The sequence below is a fragment of the Amia ocellicauda genome, chromosome 3, assembly GCF_036373705.1.
Source record: "Amia ocellicauda isolate fAmiCal2 chromosome 3, fAmiCal2.hap1, whole genome shotgun sequence".
In the NCBI taxonomy this organism is placed as follows: Eukaryota; Metazoa; Chordata; class Actinopteri; order Amiiformes; family Amiidae; genus Amia; species Amia ocellicauda.
In genome coordinates this window covers 15,752,746-15,779,274 of record NC_089852.1, presented here as the reverse complement: position 1 = coordinate 15,779,274, position 26,529 = coordinate 15,752,746, and the positions used below count along the sequence as shown (strand labels likewise).

At 40.8% G+C, this 26,529-nt stretch overlaps 1 protein-coding gene across 2 annotated transcripts; it reads left to right on the top strand.

Moving 5' to 3' along the window:
- Positions 1 to 140: 140 nt before the first annotated feature.
- dcaf1 (ddb1 and cul4 associated factor 1) lies at positions 141 to 26,529 on the top strand. 2 transcript variants are annotated; one of them, XM_066698299.1, is made up of 24 exons: positions 141 to 342; positions 5,715 to 5,835; positions 6,478 to 6,554; positions 7,938 to 8,011; positions 8,540 to 8,653; positions 9,135 to 9,272; positions 9,537 to 10,058; positions 10,734 to 10,835; positions 11,495 to 11,653; positions 12,014 to 12,193; positions 12,872 to 13,081; positions 13,952 to 14,121; positions 14,834 to 14,955; positions 16,433 to 17,714; positions 18,667 to 18,865; positions 19,214 to 19,296; positions 19,662 to 19,746; positions 20,614 to 20,847; positions 20,958 to 21,051; positions 21,522 to 21,626; positions 21,980 to 22,053; positions 22,385 to 22,477; positions 23,098 to 23,362; positions 23,846 to 26,529. In XM_066698299.1, the coding sequence occupies exons 2-24, from the start codon at positions 5,723 to 5,725 to the stop codon at positions 23,902 to 23,904; spliced, it is 4,554 nt and encodes a 1,517-aa protein (XP_066554396.1). In that variant the 5' UTR covers positions 141 to 342; positions 5,715 to 5,722; the 3' UTR covers positions 23,905 to 26,529. The 2 variants fall into 2 exon arrangements, with proteins under 2 accessions (XP_066554396.1, XP_066554395.1); XM_066698298.1 differs by having other exon boundaries at positions 14,831 to 14,955.

The window sequence follows — 26,529 nt, the reverse complement described above, 5'->3', positions numbered from 1 at the left end:
AACACGGGCTGGGTGTCTACTTCACGCCCGCACAGGATTTCACCCTGACTACAATTCCCACAGTGCACCAGTCAGGCGAGATGCGCATGCTCCTCCTGCCTTACGTCAAAACGAGTCGCGCCAAGTCGCTCAAGTGGTGACGCGCAGAACGTGGTCGCCATAATAAACCTGGCGCACACGGGACCTGAAGCGAGTGAGATCTTTAAAGGTAGCAGGGAAAGACGCACGATATACCCGCAGATTATTGATAGCAAGTGTCCACTGGCACCTGTTTCTTTCCGGAGCGGGCTGCGGGGGATAACCACAGAGGTGGGGGGGTGCGAAATCGAGCTGGACTGAGAGGTAAGACATGCCCATAAGGAGGTGAGCCTGTGTCTGTCAGAGCCCGGAGTGTGGATATATCGGCTCAGACAGGCTGCCTTCGTGTTTGCAGCTACTCCAGTGTAACGCACAGTGTAATGCACTGGTGTCTGTTGTCAAGTTCTTTTCCGCCAGCTTCGTTGTTGTAAACCAATCAGGACCGGGGATGTGAGTTTCCGTGTGTGATGGGATGCATTACATCTCATGCCCGGTCCTTAAAAAGTCTCCCTTGCATAACTGAGCACTATACCATTCTAGTCTAAAACAGGATCTGGACATATATACTGCACATATATACAAGTTGCTCAGACAGTGAATGCATTTGCATGTCCTCGGCTCTGATGTGTTACGTGACCACAAGAGTTACAATGCTGTTTTGTGTTGTTGTCCACTCATGTTGCAAACTCGTGTCCGCGGTGCCGCTGCTGGTCTTCTGTACGAGCGCACCGCTGTTGCAAAGTAGCGCATGTGTTGGACGGCCCAACAACTTCGTGAAGTGTGTCCAGTAAGGGCGTGTTGAAGTTGGTCGGTGTGCAGCGATGCCCTGCTGGTCTGCGGCGTGTGTGAGTGCTGTGTCGTACTGTTGAGTTCAGTGACTGGCTAGGCTACATATTGAGGCTCTTCCAGGAATATTTTAGCTGTTGCTTCAGCATGCATGTGGTCAATGTCATCCCTCAGTGTTGCACGGCCGGGGGGCCCAGAGGAGAAGAGAAACAGCTAATGAAAGTATTTGTAAACGATTATCTTATGCTACACACAGATCTGCTTTAAATTGCATGCACTTGAATATAAATTTGGTTACTTTTGTTGTTGGAATTGATTCACTTGTCAGTCTTTACTTGGTGATGCAATAACAGACTCGTGTTGTCCTTTTATTAGTAACCATAATGTGCTAGTATGGAAAGTAAGTACTAACCATTACATTAGGGCATTAGGGGACATATAAAGGTGCTGAAGAAGATTGCAATGCAATTTCTCGGCGTTTTACATTAGATTCCCATGTACAGTGAGGGGGAAAAAAAGTATTTGATCGCCTGCTGATTTTGTACGTTTGCCCACTGACAAAGCAATGATCAGTCTATAATTTTAATGGTAGGTGTATTTTAGCAGTGAGAGACAGAATAACAGCAAAAAAATCCAGAAATACGCATTTCAAAATGTTAATGACTTGGTACTTGGTGGCAAAACCCTTGTTGGCAATCACAGAGGTCAGATGTTTCTTGTAGTTGGCCACCAGGTTTGCACACATCTCAGGAGGGATTTTGTCCCACTCCTCTTTGCAGATCCTCTCCAAGTCATTAAGGTTTCGAGGCTGACGTTTGTCAACTCGAACCTTCAGCTCCCTCCACAGATTTTCTATGGGATTAAGGTCTGGAGACTGGCTAGGCCACTTCAGGACCTTAATGTGCTTCTTCTTGAGCCACTCCTTTGTTGCCTTGGCTGTGTGTTTTGGGTCATTGTCATGCTGGAATACCCATCCACGACCCATTTTCAATGCCCTGGCTGAGGGAAGGAGGTTCTCACCCAAGATTTGACGGTACATGGCCCCGTCCATCGTCCCTTTGATGCGGTGCAGTTGTCCTGTCCCCTTAGCAGAAAAACACCCCCAAAGCATAATGTTTCCACCTCCATGTTTGACGGTGGGGATGGTGTTCTTGGGGTCATTCCTCCTCCTCCAAAGACGGCGAGTTGAGTTGATGCCAAAGAGCTCGATTTTGGTCTCATCTGACCACAACACTTTCACCCAGTTCTCCTCTGAATCATTCAGATGTTCATTGGCAAACTTCACATGGGCCTGTACATGTGCTTTCTTGAGCAGGGGGACCTTGCGGGCGCTGCAGGATTTCAGTCCTTCACGGCGTAGTGTGTTACCAATTGTTTTCTTGGTGACTATGGTCCCAGCTGCCTTGAGATCATTAACAGGATCCTCCCGTGTAGTTCTGGGCTGATTCCTCACCGTTCTCATGATCACTGAAACTCCACGAGGTGAGATCTTGCATGGAGCCCCAGACCGAGGGAGACTGACGGTTATTTTGTGTTTCTTCCATTTGCGAATAATCGCACCAGCTGTTGTCACCTTCTCGCCAAGCTGCTTGGCGATGGTCTTGTAGCCCATTCCAGCCTTGTGTAGGTCTACAATCTTGTCCCTGACATCATTGGACAGCTCTTTGGTCTTGGCCATGGTGGAGAGTTTGGAATCTGATTTATTGATTGTTTCTGTGGACGGGTGTCTTTTATACAGGTAACGAGCTGAGATTAGGAGCACTCCCTTTAAGAGAGTGCTCCTAATCTCAACTCGTTACCTGTATAAAAGACACCTGGGAGCCAGAAATCTTGCTGATTGATAGGGGATCAAATACTTATTTTCCTCATTAACATGCAAATCAATTTATAAGTTTTTTGAAATGCGTTTTTCTGGATTTTTTTTGCTGTTATTCTGTCTCTCACTGTTAAAATACACCGACCATTAAAATTATAGACTGATCATTTTTTTGTCAGTGGGCAAACGTACAAAATCAGCAGGGGATCAAATACTTTTTTCCCTCACTGTATGTGTGTGTATATATATATATATATATATATATGTATGTATGTATGTGTGTATGTATGTATGTGTGTGTGTGTATATATATATATATGTGTTTGTGTGTATATGTGTGTATATATATATATATATATATATATATATATATATATATATATATATATCCCTTTGCCAATATTATTGTAATATTAGTCAGTATATATTTTGTTTTGTAACATTATGGAATATTAAAATCTACCCTTTATTCTAGGCTACATTGTGGTTTGTGAACATATTAATTTAATTTACACGTGCATTAGGTAAATGCCACACAAACACTAAGATGCATTGACTTTCTTTAAATCTACTAGCACCATAAAGCATGCAATTATCTTAAACTCATCTTAAACTAAAGAGTATACATTTTACTGAATTATTATTTTTTTAATCAATTTAAACATGGGTGTGTTGTACTGCCAGTCTGGACAACTGTGAACATTGAATGGCTTAGATCTTTTGCACATTAGGTCGAATGGGACACTTGACGGTGGTCTGTATTAAGCATTTGGTATACACAATGCTAAAAGATTCTTTAAGGGTGACAGAACACAGAATATTGTAGAAGGCAGGAAAGGTAACAAATATGTGAAACATCTGCACATATATCAGGATTAATCAATCCAGATTACATTGTCTGATGCTAATCATATTTTATAGTTTCTACGTCCTTTCACAGTATTGTTTTGAAACACTCCAAATAGTGCTTTGAATGGAGAAATTACCTATTGCTGTGGACATTTTTAAGTTGGCCTGTTTAGAAGATATTTAGTCCTGAAATTAGTCTTACTTGAGATGGGAGCAGTTGTACAAAACTAAATCAAAACAAATTGATACATGAACTGTGAGGAACATCTGAGTTAAATCTGTTCGTGTATCAAGTGTTTGGAAGTACCACCATTCCATGCTAGAAATGTTGTATTCTGGTCTCCCAATTAACCATCAGATGCAAAATTCATCACATGGTTTCTGAAATTTGGATCTTACATGTTCAAGTTATTCATTAAAATTAAAATAAAAACTGTATTACTCCAATATCAGTATCTACTGCTTTGGGTTGAGGTGTATCTCAAGTGAACATTGCAGTAATTGACTAAGAAATCAACATTTTCATCTGTCACAATGTTTTATGTAAAATAAATATGATTAACCCAATGAATTAAACGAGTAAAACATGTTTGCATTATATCAATAATATTAAATTTTCCTTTGAGTGAAAGCTACAGACTTGGGGTTTTAACTTCAGAACTGCGAGTAAAGTGTGTGCAGTGAAGGGAGTGACTCGTGTCAACGTACTTGAATGAGAGCGATGAGAGAAAAAAAAAAACAGGTTGTTTTGTAATTTGTAATGTATATTGATAATGGAATACAGTTCTGTCATGTTCATTTGAGTACTGTGGTAATACTAGACCCATACTTACCACCACTTACTAGCCATCGTGCACATTTCATCAGTGTAAAATAAACCAATATAGACTAATGTATGAGGTACTGAAGGTTATCATTAATTTGTCAATAATAATAAATAAAAAAAAGTAGTAGATAAGAGAGACTTTTAAATGGAACTGAAGCTAAACATGGTAAAATGCCACCAAAGAAGTTCCTTGCATTTATCTGGCCGTATTGTTTTCCTGCTCTGGCAGATGCATGATTTCCTCTTTCTAAAGTGCACCAAGTCCAAAAACTCAGGTTCATTAGTAACCAAATTAAAGATAAAATACTTAATCTGGCTGTTTTTAGCTACAAAATAGGGAAGGAAGTTTAACGGTTTGTCTCGGAGTGATGAATTTAATTCATGCGTAGAGAACAATAAAACTGAACATTTTATTTACAGACAAGTGGGAAAAGATTGAAAATGGGAGGGACTAATGTCTTCCTTGAGATGTATTGTGTGATGACAGAAACCCTCAGGTGCAGACCTTAAAAATAGAGCAATTCCCTGGTGGCTCATCTGCTAAAAGCCTCCGCACAACGTTTAAGCTGCAGCCTGGAGATAGAAATTTCAGATCAAGACTGTCGCTCAAAGGCCTTTGTCAAGGGTTTTTAGTTGATGAGTAAAGTTGTCTTGCATAGATAGGTAGCACATTCAGAATTGGCATAGGTGAAGTATATTCTCCTAGACATTCAGGCTGCCCTTGTTTTAGACAATGAAGCCCTGCTTTATCCATGTTGCAATCAAAGTGCATAAAGTGGGGTGAGCACAAAGTTGTGTATGGATTTATCTGAGTGAACCTTGCTAGGGCACTCTCTGAGGTGAGCAACTCTCCCTTCTTGGCTCAGTGGGCTACGAACACTTTCAACTGACAAACTTCTGTACGATCAAGTCAAATTGAAATGACTTCCCATTTAAAAGCATTCAACGTTCTCAATTACTGGAAATCCAATTGTAATCTAATGTCATCCTTGTAACTAATGGTCTTTTTCCCCAAAACACATAGATTGACTCATTTGTGACAACAAAAAAATACAGTGATTGGGGTACCAGTATAGTAGTCCCATGCCTTCCTTCCCATGCCTTGGGTTTATAAACAGAAACTCCTGTTGGAAATGAGACACTCACTGCAGCCTGCAAGCTGTGAGGTAGCTAATGCCAGCTGTTACTTTACCTTGAGAACATTAAAATTTAAAAATTATTTAAAATCTGTATTATTATGAAGGAGCAATATGGTTCGTAAAACCAAAGATGCACCTAACCACTGTGTACTGGGAATCTTAATTGGAAATGTCATTGAAAGAGTGGAAATGAAGCGTGTCTTCTGTGCCGCCCCCCCAGGCTTGACCATGGCGTCGGCTCCCGAGAGCGTGGACTCCAAGGCAGAGCTGTCGTCCCTGCTGGAGATGTGGGAGAGGGAGCAACAGGGAAGCACTTCGGACCTGGTCAGCATTCTCACCAAGTGAGTGCCACTCACAGGAGGCCAAGGGCAGCCCAGTCCTGCACCTATTCCACTATCATCCCTTCACACCTAGCCCTGCCGTCACCTGACCTCAGTGGCTGCTCTCATGTAATCGATAGTTTGTTTCGAATTTCTTCTTTTAAACCGCACCACAAAGCAGCCCCAGCCTGGAGGTCGATCCCATTTGGTTTTTTCTTCAGTAGTTTTTTTGACTTCCTGCCGTTTCTCACTAAACAGCTGAACCTTTCATTTCTGAGGCATATAAAGAGTTTTAATTGTAACACCATGGGGGAAATGTCTCCACTATACTGCTTCTAATGCATGAATCAGTATTTTTTTTTATTTCCCGATTTCTCATTCTTACACTGTAAGAGCTGAAGGCTATGCTTAAACAAAATAATCGACAAACATTTATTTTTATCTTTGCCATTACTTAAGGTTCTGCAAGACCTAAAGTTATTTAAATATCTAGCAGTGTAGCAAGCTGAAATCCATATTTACTCTGAAAGGGGCACTTTTAATATATTTAAGCTTGTATCTAAAAAATCTGATCTTGCATTATGACGTAATTGTACTTCTTTCGACCAATAGAGAGAGGGGTTCACTGATTTTCATCGAGATCTACAAAATGTTATTTTTCAGAATTTCTGAACTAATTGAGCGAGAAACGGAGGAGTATCATAAAGCTGATCCTGATCCATTTGATGACAGGCATCCAGGTAAGGCTGTTTTACATCTCTTCAATCAAGAGATTGCTCCATTCTTTTTTAGACACCACTGTCGGTGTATATAAATTCAAGTATTTTGCTGTTCCGAGCATTGTAATTGATTACGTATTGTGTAATTTATTGATCCTTACTGTGTGTGGTAGTATTGCATTGAGTTTAAAGGATTAAAACTTTTACACAGCTTCCACCCAGTGTATCCAACATCACTCAATAATACACTGTGATTTCAGTCTGCATTCCTTCCAAATTACCTGCCTTGAATAAATGTAAACTTGAGATGAGAACCGTTTCCCCTCTGTATAGGAAAAGCACATTGAGTAGTATGCGTTCTTTTACCTGATCCTAATTTAATGTGCATATTTTTAGATTTGTGTTGTTGTTATATGCAAATGACTACAGCATGTTTATCTCCATGTTTCATTTACACAAGCAGTGTGTACTTGTACTCCCTACAGGTAGAGTGTAGCCATCTATTTCCTTTAAAAATGTGAATGACTGAGGCTTTGTCTATTATTAAGAAAAAAAATGTTTATTTGGGAAATACAAGTGGTTTAAAATTCTAATTAAAACCTTCAAGCATAGAGCATATTGGAGCATTGACCCAAATGAAATACAAGCATAGAAAATCTAAAACATTCTCCTACATTTAAACACGTCACACTGCATTTTCAGATCAAATAATCTTTTTCACAAAGTTGGCAAACTTAAATATTCTTTAAGTTTTCTTAGAATTCAGATACATTGAAGTTTCATTGCTGATCTTTGGTTCAGTTTTAATTACATGCCTCACTTCAAGCTATTTTGCATTTACAATACAAATGGCTAAATGTTCAGACAAAATGACAAAAACATCTTCAGCAAATGTGTTGGCAAGCGTTTGATTCTGCTGGAAGTAAATGCGGTGGACTGGCTGTGTCAATGGGAGTTTTTAATGAGTTTAGAAAGGAATACAAAACAAAGTAGGTTAATGTGTTTACAATACAATATCACACTGACAATTAAAAAAATATATATTTCATGCTTAAATTTTAGGAATAGACTGATATTTAGCAATTAAAAAGCTGCTATTTCTTTGTATTAATTAAATTGTTTTAACCTGGCTTAAATTATCATAATGATAGCACTGCACATAAGTCTTGCAGTGCTTGGCAAACATTTCAGGAGTGCTTTAATCACCCCCAACATGCAGTTGATCATGGCATTGACTGGTTTTGAATTCTCAGAGACCTTGTTGCTGTAATTGCACTTATGTTTCAAATACTTTATTATTCCAAAAAGCAGCATTGGCAGTCAATGAGTTATCATTTATTTAGTAGTAATAATAATAATATTAAAAAAAGTTTGCAAAGTATTTTTTTGCCTCTACTCTTCCAGGAAGGGCTGATCCAGCGTGCATGCTGGGACATCTGCTTAAAATCCTTTTCAAGAACGATGACTTTATGAACGCGGTAAGAGGTGTCCCATCTCGTATCTGAACACTGTTGGGATGGGACATATTTCAGCAGCACTGGATTTGACACTGTCACCATCCTCAGGCTGGCATGAAAGCCCTGCAGTTCAAGTTTTAGGAGCATTGGCCGGAAAGGGCAGACAAAAAAACGATAACATGCCAAAAGGCATGACTCCTGAGGAGGCTTTGAATGTGTTGGAGTGATCTTTCTCTGCCTGGCATTGGGCCTGGTACCTCTTTGCCAGGTTTAATTATTTGCTTTGCCACCTTGTGGATGGAAACGCCATGTCTGTCAGTTGAAAATATTGGAAAGTATATGGCAATCATCAGTTACCTTTATTATTAAAATGTACTTGTTGGACATGTTGGTTTGAGGCTTTTGAAGATTTTCTGACTTAAGTGGATAATTAACTATCCAAAGTAAGTGGATAGTATTAGATGCAGTGATTTAAGATCAATGAATTTTACCCTCGAAAGAGCAATACCATGTTCTTCTGATTAATAATTATCCCCCTCTTGCTTTTAGCTGGTGAATACATATGTGATGACGAGCAGAGAGCTGAGCCTGAACACAGCCGCCTGCCGTCTCCTTCAGAACATCATGCCAGGCCTGGAGACGGCGGTTGTCTTCCAGGAAAAGGTTAATGTTCACCTCGTTCCTCCTTGCCCACACTATCCTGTAATGTAGCCGTTTCCCAGTAGAAAGGTGCTTTGCTAATAATAATGTGTCAGGAAACGGGGTCTGTTCCACCCTTCAGAGTGTATTGAGTGGGATATGTCTTGTCTTATGTGAACAGTCACATGGTTGCTAGTAATCGAAAATGTTTTATGAATATAGACAACCTTTTCCTTTATGGGCGATTGACACCTTTTTTTGGACCATGTCTTTCCCATACTAGTAAATTGCTACAGTGGGGGGGAAAAAAATCTAAAATCTGACCCTTGTACTTTCTTAGTATTTAATTTGTAGGAATCTTAACCCATCACTGTGGTGGTAGTGGGTAGTTAACCAGCTTTTAATTTAGTTTAGTTGAAAAGGGCCAGTGTTTTTTTAAGTCGATGGACTGACCAACAAACGCACATTGTTCTTAAACCTGTTTTTAAAATATGTTTGTGTACAGGAGGGCATTGTGGAAAAGCTGTTCAAATGGGCTCAGGAAGCAGAGCAACCTCTGAGAACCTATGCCACTGGGCTCCTTGCCGGAGCCATGGAGAACCAGGATATAGCGGCCAACTACCGTGAGGAGAACTCGCTGCTGGTTAGTTTTGGGATTCCCCCCTTTAAATATCCCCTGCCTCACCGTCTGAGATCTCCCACTTTGCAAAACACAATTCCCAGTATCTCTATGGAGAGCGCTTTGTTGGAATTATTAGATCAGATCATGTTTAGAAGAAATGCACCTTAACTCTCATTCTTCAAATCTCATTGCAGGTGATTAGGTTAAAGGTTAAGAGCGAACGGTATATGATGGTACGCGCAGAGAAGCATGCCTTTGTTGATGTCTTGCCTGAATTGTTCCCAGGTCCCGCTCATGCTCCAGAGGTTGCGGGAGCTGCAGGAGAAGGACGTGGAGACCAGGCAGGAGTTCAAGCGGCCCAGCCCCAGGAAGATGCTCAGCGAGCCCCTGCTGCCCCTGGATGAGGAGGCCGTGGATAGGGGCTTCGAGGAGCCACCGCTGGCTGCTCCAGAGGAGAAGGTGGCTCTGGTGGACAACAGCGTGGAGTTCCACCTCAATTCCACCCACAAGACCAGCAGCTGGGTCAGCTCTGCCGTCAAGCCTGACCTGGACGAGTCGGACGGCAAGCACAGCAGCTCTGAGCTCCGTCCCAAAAAGACAGAGAGGGAGAACGGGAGGAAAGCCAAGCAGAAGCTCAATTTTTCCATCCCGGAGCCAGACAGGACTTTTAATGAGCTCTCCAACAGCAGCTGGTCTGAGACGTCCCCCTGGGTGATTGGGACCAACTATCACCTGTACCCTCTGACCCCCGCCATAGAGCAGAGGCTCATTCTGCAGTACCTGACCCCTCTCGGGGAATACCAAGAGGTAGGCCATGCCATAATGGTGTCTGAGGCAGTTACGTTTTTTTTTTTTTTTTTTCCAATTGTTTCCATAACTTTATCAAAGACAATCATTTGATTTAGTTTGACTAGGCAGAAACATTGTTTTTGTGTGTTGACATTGGCATTTCATCTTCCTGTCGTATGTTTTCCCATTTAATCTGTAGGTACTTATGCTGTATAAACTGCGAAACTGTGAAATGCAAGTCAGATATATTTTGCTGTGTGAACAAGTTAAGCTAATATCAACTCAGGTTGGGAGTGAGGAATGTCTGCAAGTGTTTTGACATCTTGCTGTCACTCCTCCATTACCTTTTTTCTGCATGAAGAATGTAAGTTCACCATGAATTCTCCTCATAACTGGGCCGATTTAAATGAAGCGGCATCTCGGTGGGATACCTGACACAAGCAAAAAAATAATAGGGTAATTAAATAGTTCCTGTCTAATGCCAAAAGTGTACATATCCAGATTTCTGTTTCCTCCTGGAAATGTGTAAATTGATCTTGTGGAGTGAAAGCTTGGTTTAATCCTGTGAAGTACAGGAAGACCTGGCCGGCTCTCTGAGGATTCTTTTTTTTTCAGGGTAAGTGTCTTCTGCTTGTCCAGTTAAGTTTGAGTGAAGCTGCATTTGCTCAATGGAGTTTCAATCTGTTTCTACAGTTGCTGGCTGTATTTATGCAGCTCGGGGCCCGGGAGTTGCTCATGCATTACATTGACCTGAAGCAGACCAATGACGTCCAGTTAACCTTTGAAGCGCTGAAGGTATTGATATTTAATCCAATAAAGCAAAAGTTTCAAGAATCTTTCAGATACTGTCTGTCACTCAGAGTATTCTTACTGATGATTTAGAGTCCATAGGATAGCCTTCTGCAAAAGTTTCCAATTACATTTAAGTAGCAATAGGGAATTTTCTAAATGCATATTTATATTACCTGTAGTGCAATTTCTAGTTGTCTTCTGTTTGAAACAAATGTACTTGACTCTTGAAAAGGCAGTGTTATTCACAGGGTTTTCCAATACATTATAAAATAGATTATAAACATGTCACTTAAAATGCTTTGGCCAAAGACCAATTGTGACTTATTTGAAAAGGAATTGCATTTCACATGGGGATTTAGACACTTTCCTGTTTGTATTTTTAATGTGGTTAAAAAATGTAAATAGTATTTTTTTTTTCCCCCATCTGATTTTTGCCACCTTGTAATCCTCTTTGAAAACAAGCTGATCATAATGGTATTTTTCTTTTGTAAATATGTTGTTCTTCTGTCCAATACCACAAAACCTTCTGCCTTAATGTCTTGCCCTATGAGCTCTCCTGCATACTCCAGATAATGGTGCTGCACAGTGGATGTCCTGTGAAGATAAAGCCTATTCAGAGCAAGATTAAACTTGTCATGGCTGTGGTCTTGTTGTTTGTTTAGTATCTGGCCTCCCTGCTCCTTCACAAGAAGTTTGCTGCTGAGTTTGTGGCCCACGGTGGTGTGCAGAAACTATTGGAAATCCCTCGACCCTCTATGGCAGCCACTGGTGTCTCGTTGTGTCTTTATTACCTAGCCTACAATCAGGACGCAATGGAGAGAGTAAGAGGAGTTATTTTAATGTACATAATTTAGAAATGTAGACATCTGTGAGACTCTTCCATCCATGTCCTCCTTCAGTCATAAAGTGGAATTTTTCAAATTGACTATTAATGCTAAGAGACTAAAACAATTGCAAACTGTTAAAGTGAGACATTCAAGATCCCATTGGTCTTGTTATTTACAGTTTTTTAATTTGCTTTGAGACTCTCTCTATTCTTCATAAAGTATAAACTATTCTAGTGTGAAAATGCCTTTCCAATGCTAGGGCATATGCCATTAATGCCCCCCTCCATTGATTGAATGCAGAAATGGGGTAGAGGGAGCGGGGCTGTAACCTCATTGTCCTGTGTTGTCTGGCAGGTGTGCATGCTGCCCCACAGTATCCTGTCAGATGTGGTCGGCTATACACTGTGGCTGCTGGAGTGCTCCCACGCCTCGGGCGGCTGCCACGCCACCATGTTCTTCTCCATCTCCTTCTCCTTCCGCGCAGTTCTGGAACTTTTTGACAAGCAGGACGGCCTCAGACGCCTTGTCAATCTGGTAGGTGAAGGCTTTGGACATCTGTTTGTTTTTTTGCTAGTTGGTAGTTCTTTAATTATTTGTTTTTGTTGTTCATTTACTTATCAGATGGCCTTTTTTATTTTGTATTAATTCATTTAACAAGAAAGTCCTTTGAAACTAAAATATTAAATATTTGAATATTTGAAACTATAAAATATTTTTTTGACCTTGGTGACAGTATAAACCCTATTACACATCCATGCACTTTCAAAAAAATACACAGATGCATAACTAAAATATGTAAAGCAATTGGGCAGTAATCAGAAATGAAACTGCCCATAATAATGTGAAATCATTCAGAAATAGAAGAACACTAAAACCAAGATCCTTCTGAAGGTTATTAAATGACCAAGATTCAAATTAGCTTAAAGCTGCTATTTATTTATATTTTTTGCAAATTGTGTATTCTTGCCACTGAATGACACAGCTTTGCTTGACCTAAGTTGGTGTGCACTGTTTCCAGGCGTTAATGGTATGGAATATGGATGCACCGCAGCTCGTATTTCTGTTCTGTAAATCCATTTGTACGCTTCTAAATCATGATCTTCCTTTTTTGTTTCTGCCTCCATTTTAAACCTTGTGTATTGTGTCCAGTACTGTTGTCTGGAAGAGGTGTTTGCCTGTAGTGCCGTGAAAAACCTGAACTGTTGTCCCCAGATCAGCACCCTGGAGATCTTGAACCTGGAGGATCAGGGTGCCCTGCTGAGTGATGACGAGATCTTCTCCAGCCGCCAGACAGCCAAGCACACCTGCATGGCCCTGCGCAGGTACTTTGAGGCCCACCTGGCCATCAAAGTGGAGCATGTGAAGCAGTCCCTGCAGCGCACAGAGGGGGGTGCTCCTGTGCACCCACAGCCCTATTATAAGGTCATTATAAGATCAATATTGTTTACATATGTGTGATTAAACTTACAAGAACAAGTTTATAAATGTTATTAAATGAATCTCCCATAGTAACCTTTAATTTTATGTTTGTCCAGATCAGTGGTTTTGCATTTAAATTACATCAAAGGGGTAGAAATAATGTGAAATTAAATCACACACCGGTTTGCTTAGCTGAATGTTTTAATCGTGCTGGATGAGTTGTGCATCCATTTGTGACTGCAGGTTCTTGCACTCATGGTCATAGTGTATACGCTAAAAGCTTTTCAATGGGATCGTTATTTTTTTGTTAACAAGCCAGCTGTGCTGCTTGTATATCATGTTCCAATAGGACACTTTGAGGAAATGCATTATTATGCAGTGAGCATCATGCCCTTAGTTTCTCTTTTCTTCCACTTTCTTGAAAATGTTCCCGGCAGTGCACAACAGATGTGCATTTTATGTGTGCGTGTGTTTTAGATTTTTCTAAATTCATGAAAGTGGTTATGCAATCTTGGGCAATGCTGTCCTGTATCTGACTGGGAGGTTTAGGTCACAACCATCAGTCTGGAATAATAATTGCATGTTTTTATGCAATGAGGTGAACTTTTAGAACTGACTTTAGAACATTTTATGAATTAATTTCTCTCTGCTTTCCTTAGAATCCCATTTTGAAACTAAAAGGCAACACAGACAAGATAAACTGTATGCCACACGACGCTGGACATTTTCTTGACAGGATTGCAACATTGATTACTCGTGCAGTACTGATTTGAAGCTGACTGATGCAAACCTTTGAAATCAAGTCTATACCAAACCATTTGCAATATTCTATCCTGACCTTTGGTCTTCATGAAATGTGTGTTTGCTTTCCAGGCTTGCTCCTATACCCACGATCAGGTGGTGGAGATGATGGAGTTCCTAATAGAGTATGGGCCGGTGCGGCTCTACTGGGAACCTGCAGAGGTCTTCCACAAACTCTCCTGCATCCAGCTGATGCTGCAGCTCATCTCCATAGCCTGTGATTGGAGAACCTACTACGGAAGGTACCTTAGTTATCATTTCTGTATCAGCCCTTTATATCCAAAAGTACACTTTGTCCTTGCTGTTTGTTAATGTACTTCCTCAAGAAGCATTATACGTTACCAAAGATCCAACTATTCATTTTGTGTGTGGTCTTAATTCCAGTACGCTTTACCTTCAGCTGTTGGAAGCATGCGTGTAATTGTTCACAGGTTGCGTTATTTACTCTTTTCTTGTTTGCTTTTGGAATCTCTCAAATTGAAACATCCAACGATAATTTTCAGGATGTTAATGTACTCAACGGCATGGTCCTTTGTTCTGACGTTATTTAATGCAGTTGGGACTTTGCCAGCTCAATTTTACGTCGTCTTTTATAACATATTTCTTAAGGGATGCCTTTATCCAGGGCGACTTACAATTGCTATAATGTTTTTTTATTTTTTATTACCCATTTATACAGCTGTGTTTTTACTAGAGCAGTCTAGGCAAAGTACCTTGCTCAAGGGCATAACAGCAGTGTCCCCCACCTGGGATTGCAGATAATGCAGTAGATTGTTTGATGGTGTGTGTTGTTAGGAGCCATTTGTTGGATGATGGTATAAGAGACAAAAGTGGTGCTAAACTGCCAAATCGTTCCTGTTCTGCAGCGGCTTTGTTTTCTGTCTGTGTAAAATGATCGCTGTATAAATGTATGGCTTTGTACTTAATGTTCCCTGTTTCTTTCCACCCGAGGAGTGATACTGTGCGGTACGCTCTGGATGTCCTCGGTATTCTCACAGTGGTCTCCAAAACGCAGCTACTTCTGGCTGAGCCTGTGGACGTGCTGGATGAGGGGGGCTCCTCTGTTTCCACAGTGGGTCAGTACATCCCCTTTCTCCGTTGCATGGTCTCAATGGAAGAGAATGGGGAGAAGACCACGTAGCTCTCCACGTTTTCTGGTTTTCATTCTAACCAGTGTCTTTCCATGTGGAATTCTGAAAGATTTCCAGAATAGGCAGGGCCTCCTCCTCCTCCTCCTACTACAACTAGTTAGTTAACTGGAGTGCATCAGATGATTTTAATTGCTTCATATCTGTGTCAGACACTGCTTGTTTGTCACACTACAGAAATAAACCCAGCCAGGGGGGAGAGGGAAAAAAAAAATGCTTTAATCCACTCCATGAAACCAGAAATCTGATTCATATGCCCCAAATGAAAGGGTTCATATCTCCAATGCTCAAACCTTTTCTTGGTAGTTTCCAGTTGAAAAGAGGAGAGGGTTTCTTAGGAATTCACAGTTTCAGACCAACTTCCTGCTTGGAGCATGGTAGACCAAGGCATATCACTTTCTGAATTTGGAAGTATTTTAGATAAACAATGTTGATTTAGAGATGACAAAATTTAAAAATTCTAAATTTTAAGATTCTAAAGTGAAGCGAAGGACCTCCCCCCACTTTCATTGATCTCTACAATCCTGGGTAATGTTTCCAGTTATTCAGGTTTGAAAATGTCACAAGCTTTCATGCAGTCATTTAGGAGTTTATTGTGTGCTATGGTTGTTAGGTCTTTGCTCTACATGGGCATTTTATTCTCAGATCCTTTCATCATTCGGACAGTTTTACCCGCATTGCAGTTTTCTAAATTTTAACCCCAAAAAAGTAATGTTAGATCTAAGGAGTTTCGGTTCCATTTGGTAATACATAAATTATGCTGGCTTCTAAATTATTTAACATCAGAAAAGGAGGCTGTTTGCACTTCAGCTGCAATGCAGTTCTAGTCTGATTGAATAAATACATAAATTTTTAACAGTTTGAGATCAAAACAAAAATCTCTGAACTATGTGAATAGCACCACTTGCATTATTTCTCTGTGATTTGTGGGAAATTTGTCTCGTCACTTCTCTGCAAATCTTTGAATCTGGTAATGATTAATCTTGCATGTCTTATGTAGTTCAAAACTAACCTAGTTTGTTGGTTTTTATTTTATTTATTTAATGGAAGAAAAAAAATGTAGTTTTTAAAAGTTGATATTACATTAGGAAAGTAATGATAACCACAGTATGGCTTGTGTTTTGGGCACTATATGACAATAGTAATTTTGTATGAAGGATATTCTTGAGAAACAAAATTAAGTCCTCTGTAACAAAATATACCAATGTTGTGTAAGCTTTTAAAAACTTTTCTATTTATCTATCTGTCCCAAAGTGTGTATTAGCAGAACACACTTCACTGAAACTTCAGATCCACACCCCAGCACATTCATAGTAGTGGTCAGTATTGCAAATCTCTAAAACCCGCAGTTCCTGAATTTGCCTGCTTATTGTTGGATACAACTGCGGTGTTCTGTGTCTTGTAGGGATGAGCATAATTCTTGGCGTGGCAGAAGGCGAGGTGTTTGTGAACGACGCAGAAATCCAAAAATCTGCCCTGCAGGTGGTGATCAACTGTGTATGCGCCCCGGACAAGAGGATCTCCAGCATCGGCAAGTTCATCTCGGGGACACCGCGTCGCCGCCTGCCACAGAGTGTCAAGGGCAGCGAGAACGTTCTCACCAAGATGTGGAATGTAGTGCAGTCCAACAATGGCATCAAGGTGCTGCTCTCCCTGCTCACCGTGAAGATGCCTATCACGGATGCAGACCAGATCCGGGCCCTGTCTTGCAAGGCTCTGGTGGGGCTCTCCCGCAGTGGCACGGTCAAGCAGATCATCAGCAAGCTGCCCCTGTTCAGCAGTGGGCAGATCCAGCAGCTCATGAAGGAGCCCGTGCTGCAGGACAAGCGCAATGAGCACGTCAAGTTCTGCAAATACGCCGCTGAGCTCATCGAGCGTGTGTCCGGGAAACCGCTGCTGATTGGCACTGATGTCTCCCTGGCACGGCTGCAGAAGGCCAACGTTGTGGCGCAGTCCCGAATCTCCTTCCCAGAGAAGGAGCTCCTACTGCTTATCAGGAACCACCTGGTTACCAAGGGGCTCCACGATGCCGCGGCCGCTCTCGCAAAGGAGGCTGAGCTACCCATGGCCGTGCTTCCGCACCCCTCGTCCTCTTTCGCCCCCGTGGCCGTCACCCCCGCTGCTAACCCCGTGCCACTGCCCCGCACTCCTCGACTGGCCAATGGGGTGACGGCACGCCTGGGCGTCCACCCCTCCATCTCTGCCAGCCCTTCTGCCACCCACAGCCAAGTACGGCCCTCTACCTCTCAGCCCCAACCTTCTGCTGCCATCGCCATTGCCACCACCCCCCAGAGCAACGGTTCCCCTCTGATCGGTCGTATCGTCTTCACGCGTGAGCGGCCGTCCCCCTGCAACGGCAAGAAGTCCCGGGTCCTGCGGCAGAAATCGGACCACGGCGCCTTTAGCCAGAGCCCCGCCATGAAGAAGCAGCTGGACCGCCACCTGCCCTCTCCCCCTACCCTGGACAGTATCATCACTGAGTACCTCAGGGAGCAGCACGCTCGCTGCAAGAACCCCGTCACCACCTGCCCACCCTTCTCCCTCTTCACCCCGCACCAGTGTCCAGAGCCCAAGCAGAGGAGACAGGCCCCCACCAACTTCACCTCCCGCCTCACGCGTAGGGTTGTGTACCCCAAGTACGGAGGGGTGGACGGAGGCTGTTTTGATCGCCACCTGATTTTTAGCAGGTAATTAACATGTATATATTTTTTTATTTAAAACTAAAGGAAAGCCTTATTCCAGGAGTTGAATTCTGGGTATTTTCTGAATGTAATTTTGATCGTTAAGGCCTACATTTACTGGTAATAAATCAACCCACAGGAGACGAGGTTGGGTACTTAGGCCTTCTTTACGGTGCAGTCGCTCTAAAGTTAGATTTGTTTTCATCAATTTTCAAAAGGTGCTGCCATGGGCTTTTTGGATCAGGGTGGGTAGTTGTGAAAGAAAGCTGTATGTTTAAAACTTGCTACTGAACCAGAGTTGTGTTTTTGACATGCAACATTTATATTGATGTGCCCCGAGTCCAAGATCTTTTAACTATTTTATGAAAGATTTGGTTTTTAAAAATGACTTTTAAAAATGAATTTTAATTGTTTTTAAAGCACTTGTTTTGTTTGGGTTTCTTGGTTAGTTTTGTTCTGTTTTTTTCTTTTGTCAAATACATTGGCCGTTAGGATTTTGATTTTAAATGCATCGGACTGTTTTGGTTTGTTTTTTATTTTTATTGTTTTTTTGTTTTTTGCTTTAATCACTACTTTGTTTTATTGTTTAGTGCACTTGTTTATTTGAGTTTATGCATTCTATTAATCACTAAGATTTTAAGAATTTTAAGTGATTTTAAGAATTGTTTAAAAAAAAAAAATTTTTAATCATAAGTATTACATTTTTTTTTTGATGGTTTTTATTGTAATGTAAAATACTTTCCCAATAAAACAGTATTTATATTGATGTGATCTTTGAATAAGATTTAATACTGCACTTTTAATTTGTTTCTTTTGGGGGGGGTGTTCCAAATACCAAACCAGGCCTTAATGTGATTGTAGGCATCAGCACAGTTTATTGTTGTGTTATTATTTTTGGTGTTGCTGTAATTAGCCTTGCTGTGCTCTGAACGGCTCTTATCCTGTCCCGTCCCGGCAGGTTCCGGCCAATCTCGGTGTTCCGGGAGGCAGATGAGGATGAGAGCGGCTTCATGTGCTGCGCTTTCTCGGCCCGGGAGCGGTTCCTGATGCTAGGGACCTGCACTGGGCAGCTGAAGCTCTACAATGTCTTCAACGGGCAAGAGGAGGCCAGCTACAGCTGCCACAGCTCTGCCATCACCCACCTCGAGCCCTCCAGGGTAAGCCATTATTCGTAGTGCAGGGCTAAGCTAAGGAAAACTTTAAGGGAATCCCTAAACCAGCCACAAATAGACTTTGTGGTCTGAATTAGCCTAAGGACACACCGTATGTGCAATGTCAGCATTGATGTACAGATCAGCATGTATTTTCTGTGTTACTACACATTGTGGACCATGATTTGTTTCCTGAATGGGCATACAAAATGCAAGCATAGCTGTAAGAAAGCCACACTATATTATTAAAGTGTTCAAGAGGAGTGTTCCTTTTCTTCTGTGGCTCAATGAAATGTTTTGTTTCTTAACTTCAAGAGAATGCTTCCCCCCACACTTTCTTCCTTGTCCCATTAGGATGGCTCTTTGTTGTTAACATCAGCCTCTTGGAGTTACCCTCTCTCCGCTCTCTGGGGTATGAAGTCAGTCTTTGACATGAAGTAAGTACTTCACTTGAACTCTTTCAGGGCCTGTACAAGTTTTAGTCGATTCCATGTCGGATATATTCTTGTAAGGACTTTCAGAAGTAAGAATGTTTTTGACAGAACTTCAATATCTCTGTTGATGATTAATGAAAAAAAAACGTCCTCACTGGGACCAAATCTACTTTTGAAGCAATGAAAACAACAATCTTACTTTCTTTCGGAAGGTTTGAGATCATCAGTTGCTCAAGTCTAATTTTGTTTGCAATATTTGGTTGATTTCACCCCTTCCCCCCCAGTTTCTTTTGGTTTACTTTAAAATGACTATCCATTATTACAGACACTGTGAAAGTGAATCAAAATCAAACCTTTTACTTTTGCAGGCATTCCTTCTTGGATGATCATTATGTTGAATTCAGTAAACTTTCTCAAGACCGAGTCATTGGTACAAAGGAAGATATTGCTCATGTAAGTCTTGCTTCTCAGATGTTCAGCCCCATAAATTAAACGTTTTGTTTCATGCATTTCTGACGGTACTCATTTGTTTCTCCAATACATCACAACTTTGTGCCTGCCATCTTATGAATTATTTACACTGCTTTCTCATTCAAGGGCTTACATTTTTAGTGAATTAGTGAATGTTACTGAACATGATTTTTTCATTTTTCTGTTTTTTTTTTAATTAAAATAAATGTGTGGGTGTGTATATGTGTGAACATTACAGGTTGATCTTGATTTACATGCTCCTCTTGATACATTTTGCAAGTTATATTTTGTAGGGAATCTGGAAGAAAATGTATTGGAGGAAGTAGTTGTAATATAGCTAGTTTTAATACATATACAATCACCTTATATCCTGTTGCTTTATGCATCTGAGCAGTAAGTTTTCTCCTAATTTCTGCTGCTTTTGGATTTGTTAGAAATAACAGCACCCTCGAGCACAAAATGGCTGAGACAAAGTGCAAGTGATGCTGCTGTGACTTACTCCCACCCAAGTTTCTCCTGAGGAAAAACACTATACAGTTTTATTTTGGATTAAATAAACATATTGCTCCCTGCACTGTGCTATTATAATTATTAGTTTAGTTAAGAACAATTGTTTCCTCTCATAAATGTCCTAAAAACCTTTTTTCCAATATATGTGAGATTTATTGTCTCATTATATAATGGGAGTTAATAGGATTTTTTTTTTTTTTTTTTTATTATTTTCTCTTTGCTTCCTAAAGCAAAATGACTACAGTATCCCGTCCAGATAACCCACTGCTGTGGTTTAAACTGTTGAAAAGTTGTTTTTTTGTGTCTCTCCATCTCATGATATTATTAACTCCTTTTCAGATCTATGACATCCAGACTGGCCAGAAAATCCTCACATTGTACAACCCAGACCTCGCTAACAACTACAAGAGGAACTGTGCTACTTTCAATCCCACGGATGACCTGGTGTTGAATGACGGGGTGATGTGGGACGTGCGCTCTTCGCAGGCCATCCACAAGTTCGACAAGTTCAACATGAACATCAGTGGCGTGTTCCATCCCAACGGGCTGGAGGTCATTGTAAACACTGAAATCGTATCCTTTTCATTCACTTTGCACCTGCTGTCATTTTAAAGATAACTCCAGAGTCCAGAGCCCTAACCACTTCTCTGCACTGCTGTGATTCTCCTTAACTGGTTTCTCAGTGGGACCTAAGAACCTACCACCTGCTCCACACGGTCCCTGCACTAGACCAGTGCAGGATTGTTTTCAATAACACTGGCACAGTTATCTATGGGGGTGAGTTTCAGACGAGTCTTTTCAGGAGGAATAACTTTAGGTGTTCTATTCTGTGTTTTGTACCACAGACTTTTTGCAAGCTGACAACTCTGATGCAGGATGCTTCAAAGACATTTCCAAATTTGAATCATTTGCATGTGGAAATCTTGCTTAAAGGTGCTAGGAGGAAATGAGAACAAGGATTAGAGAATGACATGCGAGAGAAATGGCTGCCAGCTGGGTTCACTTAAGGACAGAGCTTTTTTTGTTTTGTTTTGTTTCCTCCCCCCCCCCCCCCCCCCCCTCCCCTCTTCATTTTCAACGGCATGAAGTATCAAAACTTCCAAATACTGCATCTGGTGTGAATGAAAGCAGTGGAATGTAATTTGTATTCAGTATGTTCTGGGGCATAGAAAGAAAAAAGGAAAATGAGAAAAGAAAAAAGAGATGCTCTATTGCTCATAATTTATTTACTATACTTTTGAACTCAGCGATGCTGCAGGCAGATGATGAGGATGACATGATGGAGCAACAGATGAAAAGTCCCTTTGGGTCCTCCTTCAGGACGTTTGATGCTACAGACTACAAGCCTATAGGTAACCGCCCACAACATGACCTGTCACGCTTAATCCTGATTCTTGCATCACATTGTTGGTACAGAACAGCCCCAACCCAGGGGACTATGGTTAGGAAAATACAAATTACCTTCAGTGTTGCATAAATAGTCGGCATATGAGCTACATTTATTATTTATTTTGTGTGAGTCTATAATATAAAACCAATCCCTCTCTTCATTTCAGTAAAGTGTTTATAATAACTGCCTGGAGTAAAAACCTACACTCAGACTGTTTTCTAACTGCCTTCCAGGTGATTTGTTAGTGTTTTGACTTCCATGTTGAATGTTGAATTTCTGCATGAATAATGGACTCTGTTTGTAACTTTTTTTCAGCTACAATCGATGTGAAAAGAAATATTTTTGACCTGTGCACAGACACCAAAGATTGCTATCTGGCTGTTATTGAGGTAAACATACTTCTGTTACTAATATATATATTTTATATATATATATATATATATATATATAAACAATTGTATCTCTATTTTGACAAACTGAAGAACTGTTAAATAACTTAATTACCCAAGAGTGAATTCATATACAGTGATAAATAGTGCCTTATTCTGGGGGTTGGATGTATTTGCTAAATATTTTAGTGTCAACAATTTTAAACCTTTTGTCCACCAAACTTGGTACAGTGTTTTGGCATGCTATTAAGTTTTCAATGATGTGCGTAACAAACCTAAGATGTCTTGTTTGGGGGGGGGGGTTTGTTTCTTGATTATGTTTATCTCACAGAACCAAGACTCCATGAACATGGACACCGTGTGCCGGCTGTATGAAGTGGGGCGGCAGCGACTGGCGGAGGAAGAGGAAGACGAAGATGATCAGGCAAGCAATTTAGCAATACATACTAGCAATTGCATACTTTGGCCCATTCTGTAGTGATGCAGTGGAGCTGAGAACCTAATTTGTTTGTTACTGTTGAAAATCTGTTTCTTTAATCTTTTCCATCTCCTACTCATAGAATTCAGTCTCTATTGACATCTCCACTTCTGATGAGGTGCACTAAATCTCCCTCAGTTTGAAATGCAGAAATGAGAACGAGAGGCTTTGTTTTTCAAATCATTAATGGCAAATTATACAATTTTACGATTGTCATGGCTGGATTTCAATTTTGAAGTATTTTTGTTAATACTTTTACAGTTCCTGCTTTGGACCTTTTGTGTCATTGTTGATTTTTGAGTTTTGTTTTAATTTGCACCTAAACACAACCCAACTATTTATCACTGTAGCCAGACATCACCACTTTAAATCAATCATCACGGTCATGACTTATTCACCAGGATGCCCACACTGCCACAGTTTGGCATGGCACAGATCGCATACTGGTTTCCTAACACGATCATTTCCTGCTGTGAGCATGAGGCCAGCAGTCAGATGGTGGTGTAGGGAGTGTGGCGTCCCTCTCCCGGGGCACGTGGCAGCAGCTCTAACGCTCTGTGTCACAGGAGGACGAGGATCAGGAGGACGACGATGACGACGACGACGACTCCGATGACGACCTGGATGATATGGACACGGACCCCCTGCTGGCGGAGCTGGAGAACGAGAACGCCGGGGAAGAGGAGGAGGACGGAGAGCACGATTTTTCCCCCTCCGACGACGAGGAGGTCGCGCGGTTGCTGGGGGAGGACGGGGACGACGATGACGACGATGATGATGACGATGACTCGGACGACAATGAGGACGACGTGGAGCTGATCCTGGAAAACTGTGAGTACCAGGCTTACTGAACAGTGTTACTTGGAAAGCTTATTTTTATGGTTTTACACAGTTACTCCAGTCCAAGTTTCCTTCCTTATTTTGAAGCACATGGATTGGCTACTCTCTCGGTCAATCTCTTGGGCCAGAGATTGACATTGCTTAATTGCTAATCTGCCAGACAAACTTGTAACTTAAACCCTATTGACCAAAACTTCAGCAAATAATTCCTACACTGACTTCAAGTTAAATATCTGCCCTTGGTCTGTTCCAGGTTTACAGGCTGTGTTGTGACATCACAGAAGATTTTTTGTTTTGTTTTGCAGTTTATAAGGGAACTGTATAGGAATGACAAATAGGCTTCCAATATAAAAAGTTTTCCACAGGCAATGGAAAAACACTGGTACACAGATTTGTTTTGTTTTTTAATATATTATTTTGTTTTGTTTTGTCTTCAATACTTAAATACTCCCCCCCCCCTTGTTCTCTTGGCAGCGGACAGCTCGGATAACTCGGACTTGGAAGATGACATCATCTTATCGCTGAATGAATGAAGAAACCAGGGGGACAGTAGCTGACGGATACAAAGTTCAGACTCCTGAGAAATGTCTGTGAACTAGGGCGAGAGAGAGATCAAGCACGGATGTGAGCGTGGTCAGGAAATAAAGTAAAAAAAAGAAAAACTAAAATTGGAGACATGACAGGTTAGTCTGATATGTCACAGATGTTGGAACAGATAGTTTCCAAACAGACTTGGGGAGTCTCCCAAAGCAAAGGACCCGTAAAAGGTGAACAAGGGTAAGGGGATGAGGCCAAAGCAGGCTGTTCCCCATGCAGATAGGGGAGAACAAAACAAAATAAAGCAGCATATTTGTATAATAGTGTTTCTTAAAAAGAGACCTAGTTTTATATGACGTCATGTGTGGCAATGATGCTTGAAAAACTTGAGTCCTTGTGATGAACGAAAAAGCAAAACACTTTTTAGGTTCGTTTCATTTTCCACTGTTTTCAGGATTTCTTGGTCGGTTCTTATTTCTCAAGAACTGTTTTGAAATATGTTGTGCTCCTCCTCACTGTCTTTTTTTATTTTTTATTCTGTTTATAATTAGAGGTAGCTGAAGTTACCTTCTTTTTTTAAAACTAAACATAGTACAAATACAATATTTCTGTATTTCTGCTAAGACTGTAAAAATCTCTGCCTGGCTTGTGTAGGGATACAGTGACTGTGCTCTCCCTCTACTGCTGTCTAACCTCCTGGCTACTGATTTGACCGGCGCGGTGGAGAAGTGCTGTTGGTGCATCTCGGCCTGACACACGATGCAAACCTGACAGATTGTCAGACTAGCTGACCCCAATTCCCTTCCTGCCTCTGTTTGAAATGAACATCAAACGCAGCACTGATCTGTGATCTGTAAGGGAAGACGAGACACATTTAAGCACCTTACCCCCTGTGTGGGCCTGTAGGGAGGCTGCAGTCTTTAGCTACGACCTGCTTCCACCTCAGGTTTTGAGGAGATGCAGGATTTCAGCTGTGAAGTCCAACTAGTTTTGGCACTGCTAAAAAGGATCATAGATTTGGTTGATGTTTCTCAGGCTTTTTATGTGCATAAAACAATGTATTCTATAAAGAAATATATATTCCTTTTTTTTTGTTAAATGATTGTGGTTTCCACTTTTGCTGCAACAGATTTGTTTGAAATGTATATCCCTTTTTTGCATTCACCTGTGCCACACCACAAAATGTAAGTTCACGGCTAAGCTGATTTGGCACAGCTATTGACTGATATGAGTCACTCCCCCCCTATAGACGAGTTACAGTCAGGATCTTACCATTAACAAAATCTGCTGGGGATCTTTGTAATTGGTCTGTGTAGAGACTTGAATTGATTCCAACAGAGAAATCGGGTATTTGGACACTGAATTCCACAGCTGTATTCCTTCTCCAGTGAGCTCTTGCTGCTTTTCTGGAGAATTAAGGCCACTATTCAGACAATTATTACGCCTTGTGCTTTCCAGAAATATGATTTTTGAAATTACTTTCCAACAGTGATGCTTGCTTACTGATAATCATCATTTTCTTTGTTTCTAATCTGCTTCCCAATTGATGACAAATGGTCACGATTAATTTCTTGTCATCGGGTCAATGTTTGGTGTTCGCAAAGATGGGAATATTAAAACCAAAAATGAGGAGCAGTCGTCTTACACTGCGAAAAAGGTGCACAATGAATGGACCACTGCCATTGTGTTCTGCAGGTTTAACTAATGCAAGCTGTATTAAAGGAAAGTTACATTTTTATCTTAACCTTTTTGGTACCTCTTTGAACTGCTCTGATTTAAGAATTCGGTTTTGTCTTACAATGCCTGCTGCCCTGTAGATGGGGTAGTACATTAAAGAGATTTGATCAGGATGTCCTTCTTGTCAGCAATGTGGTTATGTGCTTTGGAGTACAAAAGGGGTGAGACCTACTTTTGATCAAATAAAAACTGTTTTATATATAAAGACACTTTTCTTGAGCATAGCTTCAGCAGTGGCTTTGTTACAGACTGCATAAGCATTTATTTGTACTATTTTTTTTTTTCCATGTAATGTATCCATGTAGTGCATTGCAGATGGATGCACAAATTGACACTCAAAAATCTAATTATGAGGTGATTTACTGCTTTCTTGAATTTGTAACTAAAGTTTTTATTTTCTTGGCTTTATTTCTGGAAAGCATAGGTGATAATAAATATTAAATTACACTCGGGGTAAATGGTGCCAGGAGAGGTCAGCATTGGGTGGCAACACTGGTGGACACAGGTCATAGATAAATATGGACGAAAAAAGTTGTGTTTTTGGAAAATAACCTTTAGTTACATATCCAAAACTTTTGGAGGTAATGCCTAATTAATTCATAGGACTCCCATTAGAATTACTTCTCCATCTACTGCTCCAGTGAGTAGTTCCCTCAAAGGGTAGGGGGATTGAATCTGAAATACCTTTTATTTAGTGATTGTTTTTTTTTTTTTGTAGTTTCAATTTTTGTTTTTTCATTTCAGTGTATGGTTTTATTTTTAATGGTGTGCATTTAATTGTAATTAAAAAGAGCCACATCTGTAAAGATCTTTAAAAAGGCCTTGTACAGAATGTATGTATCTAAAATATTTTTACTATAAAGTGAATAAAATGATTCTCAAGA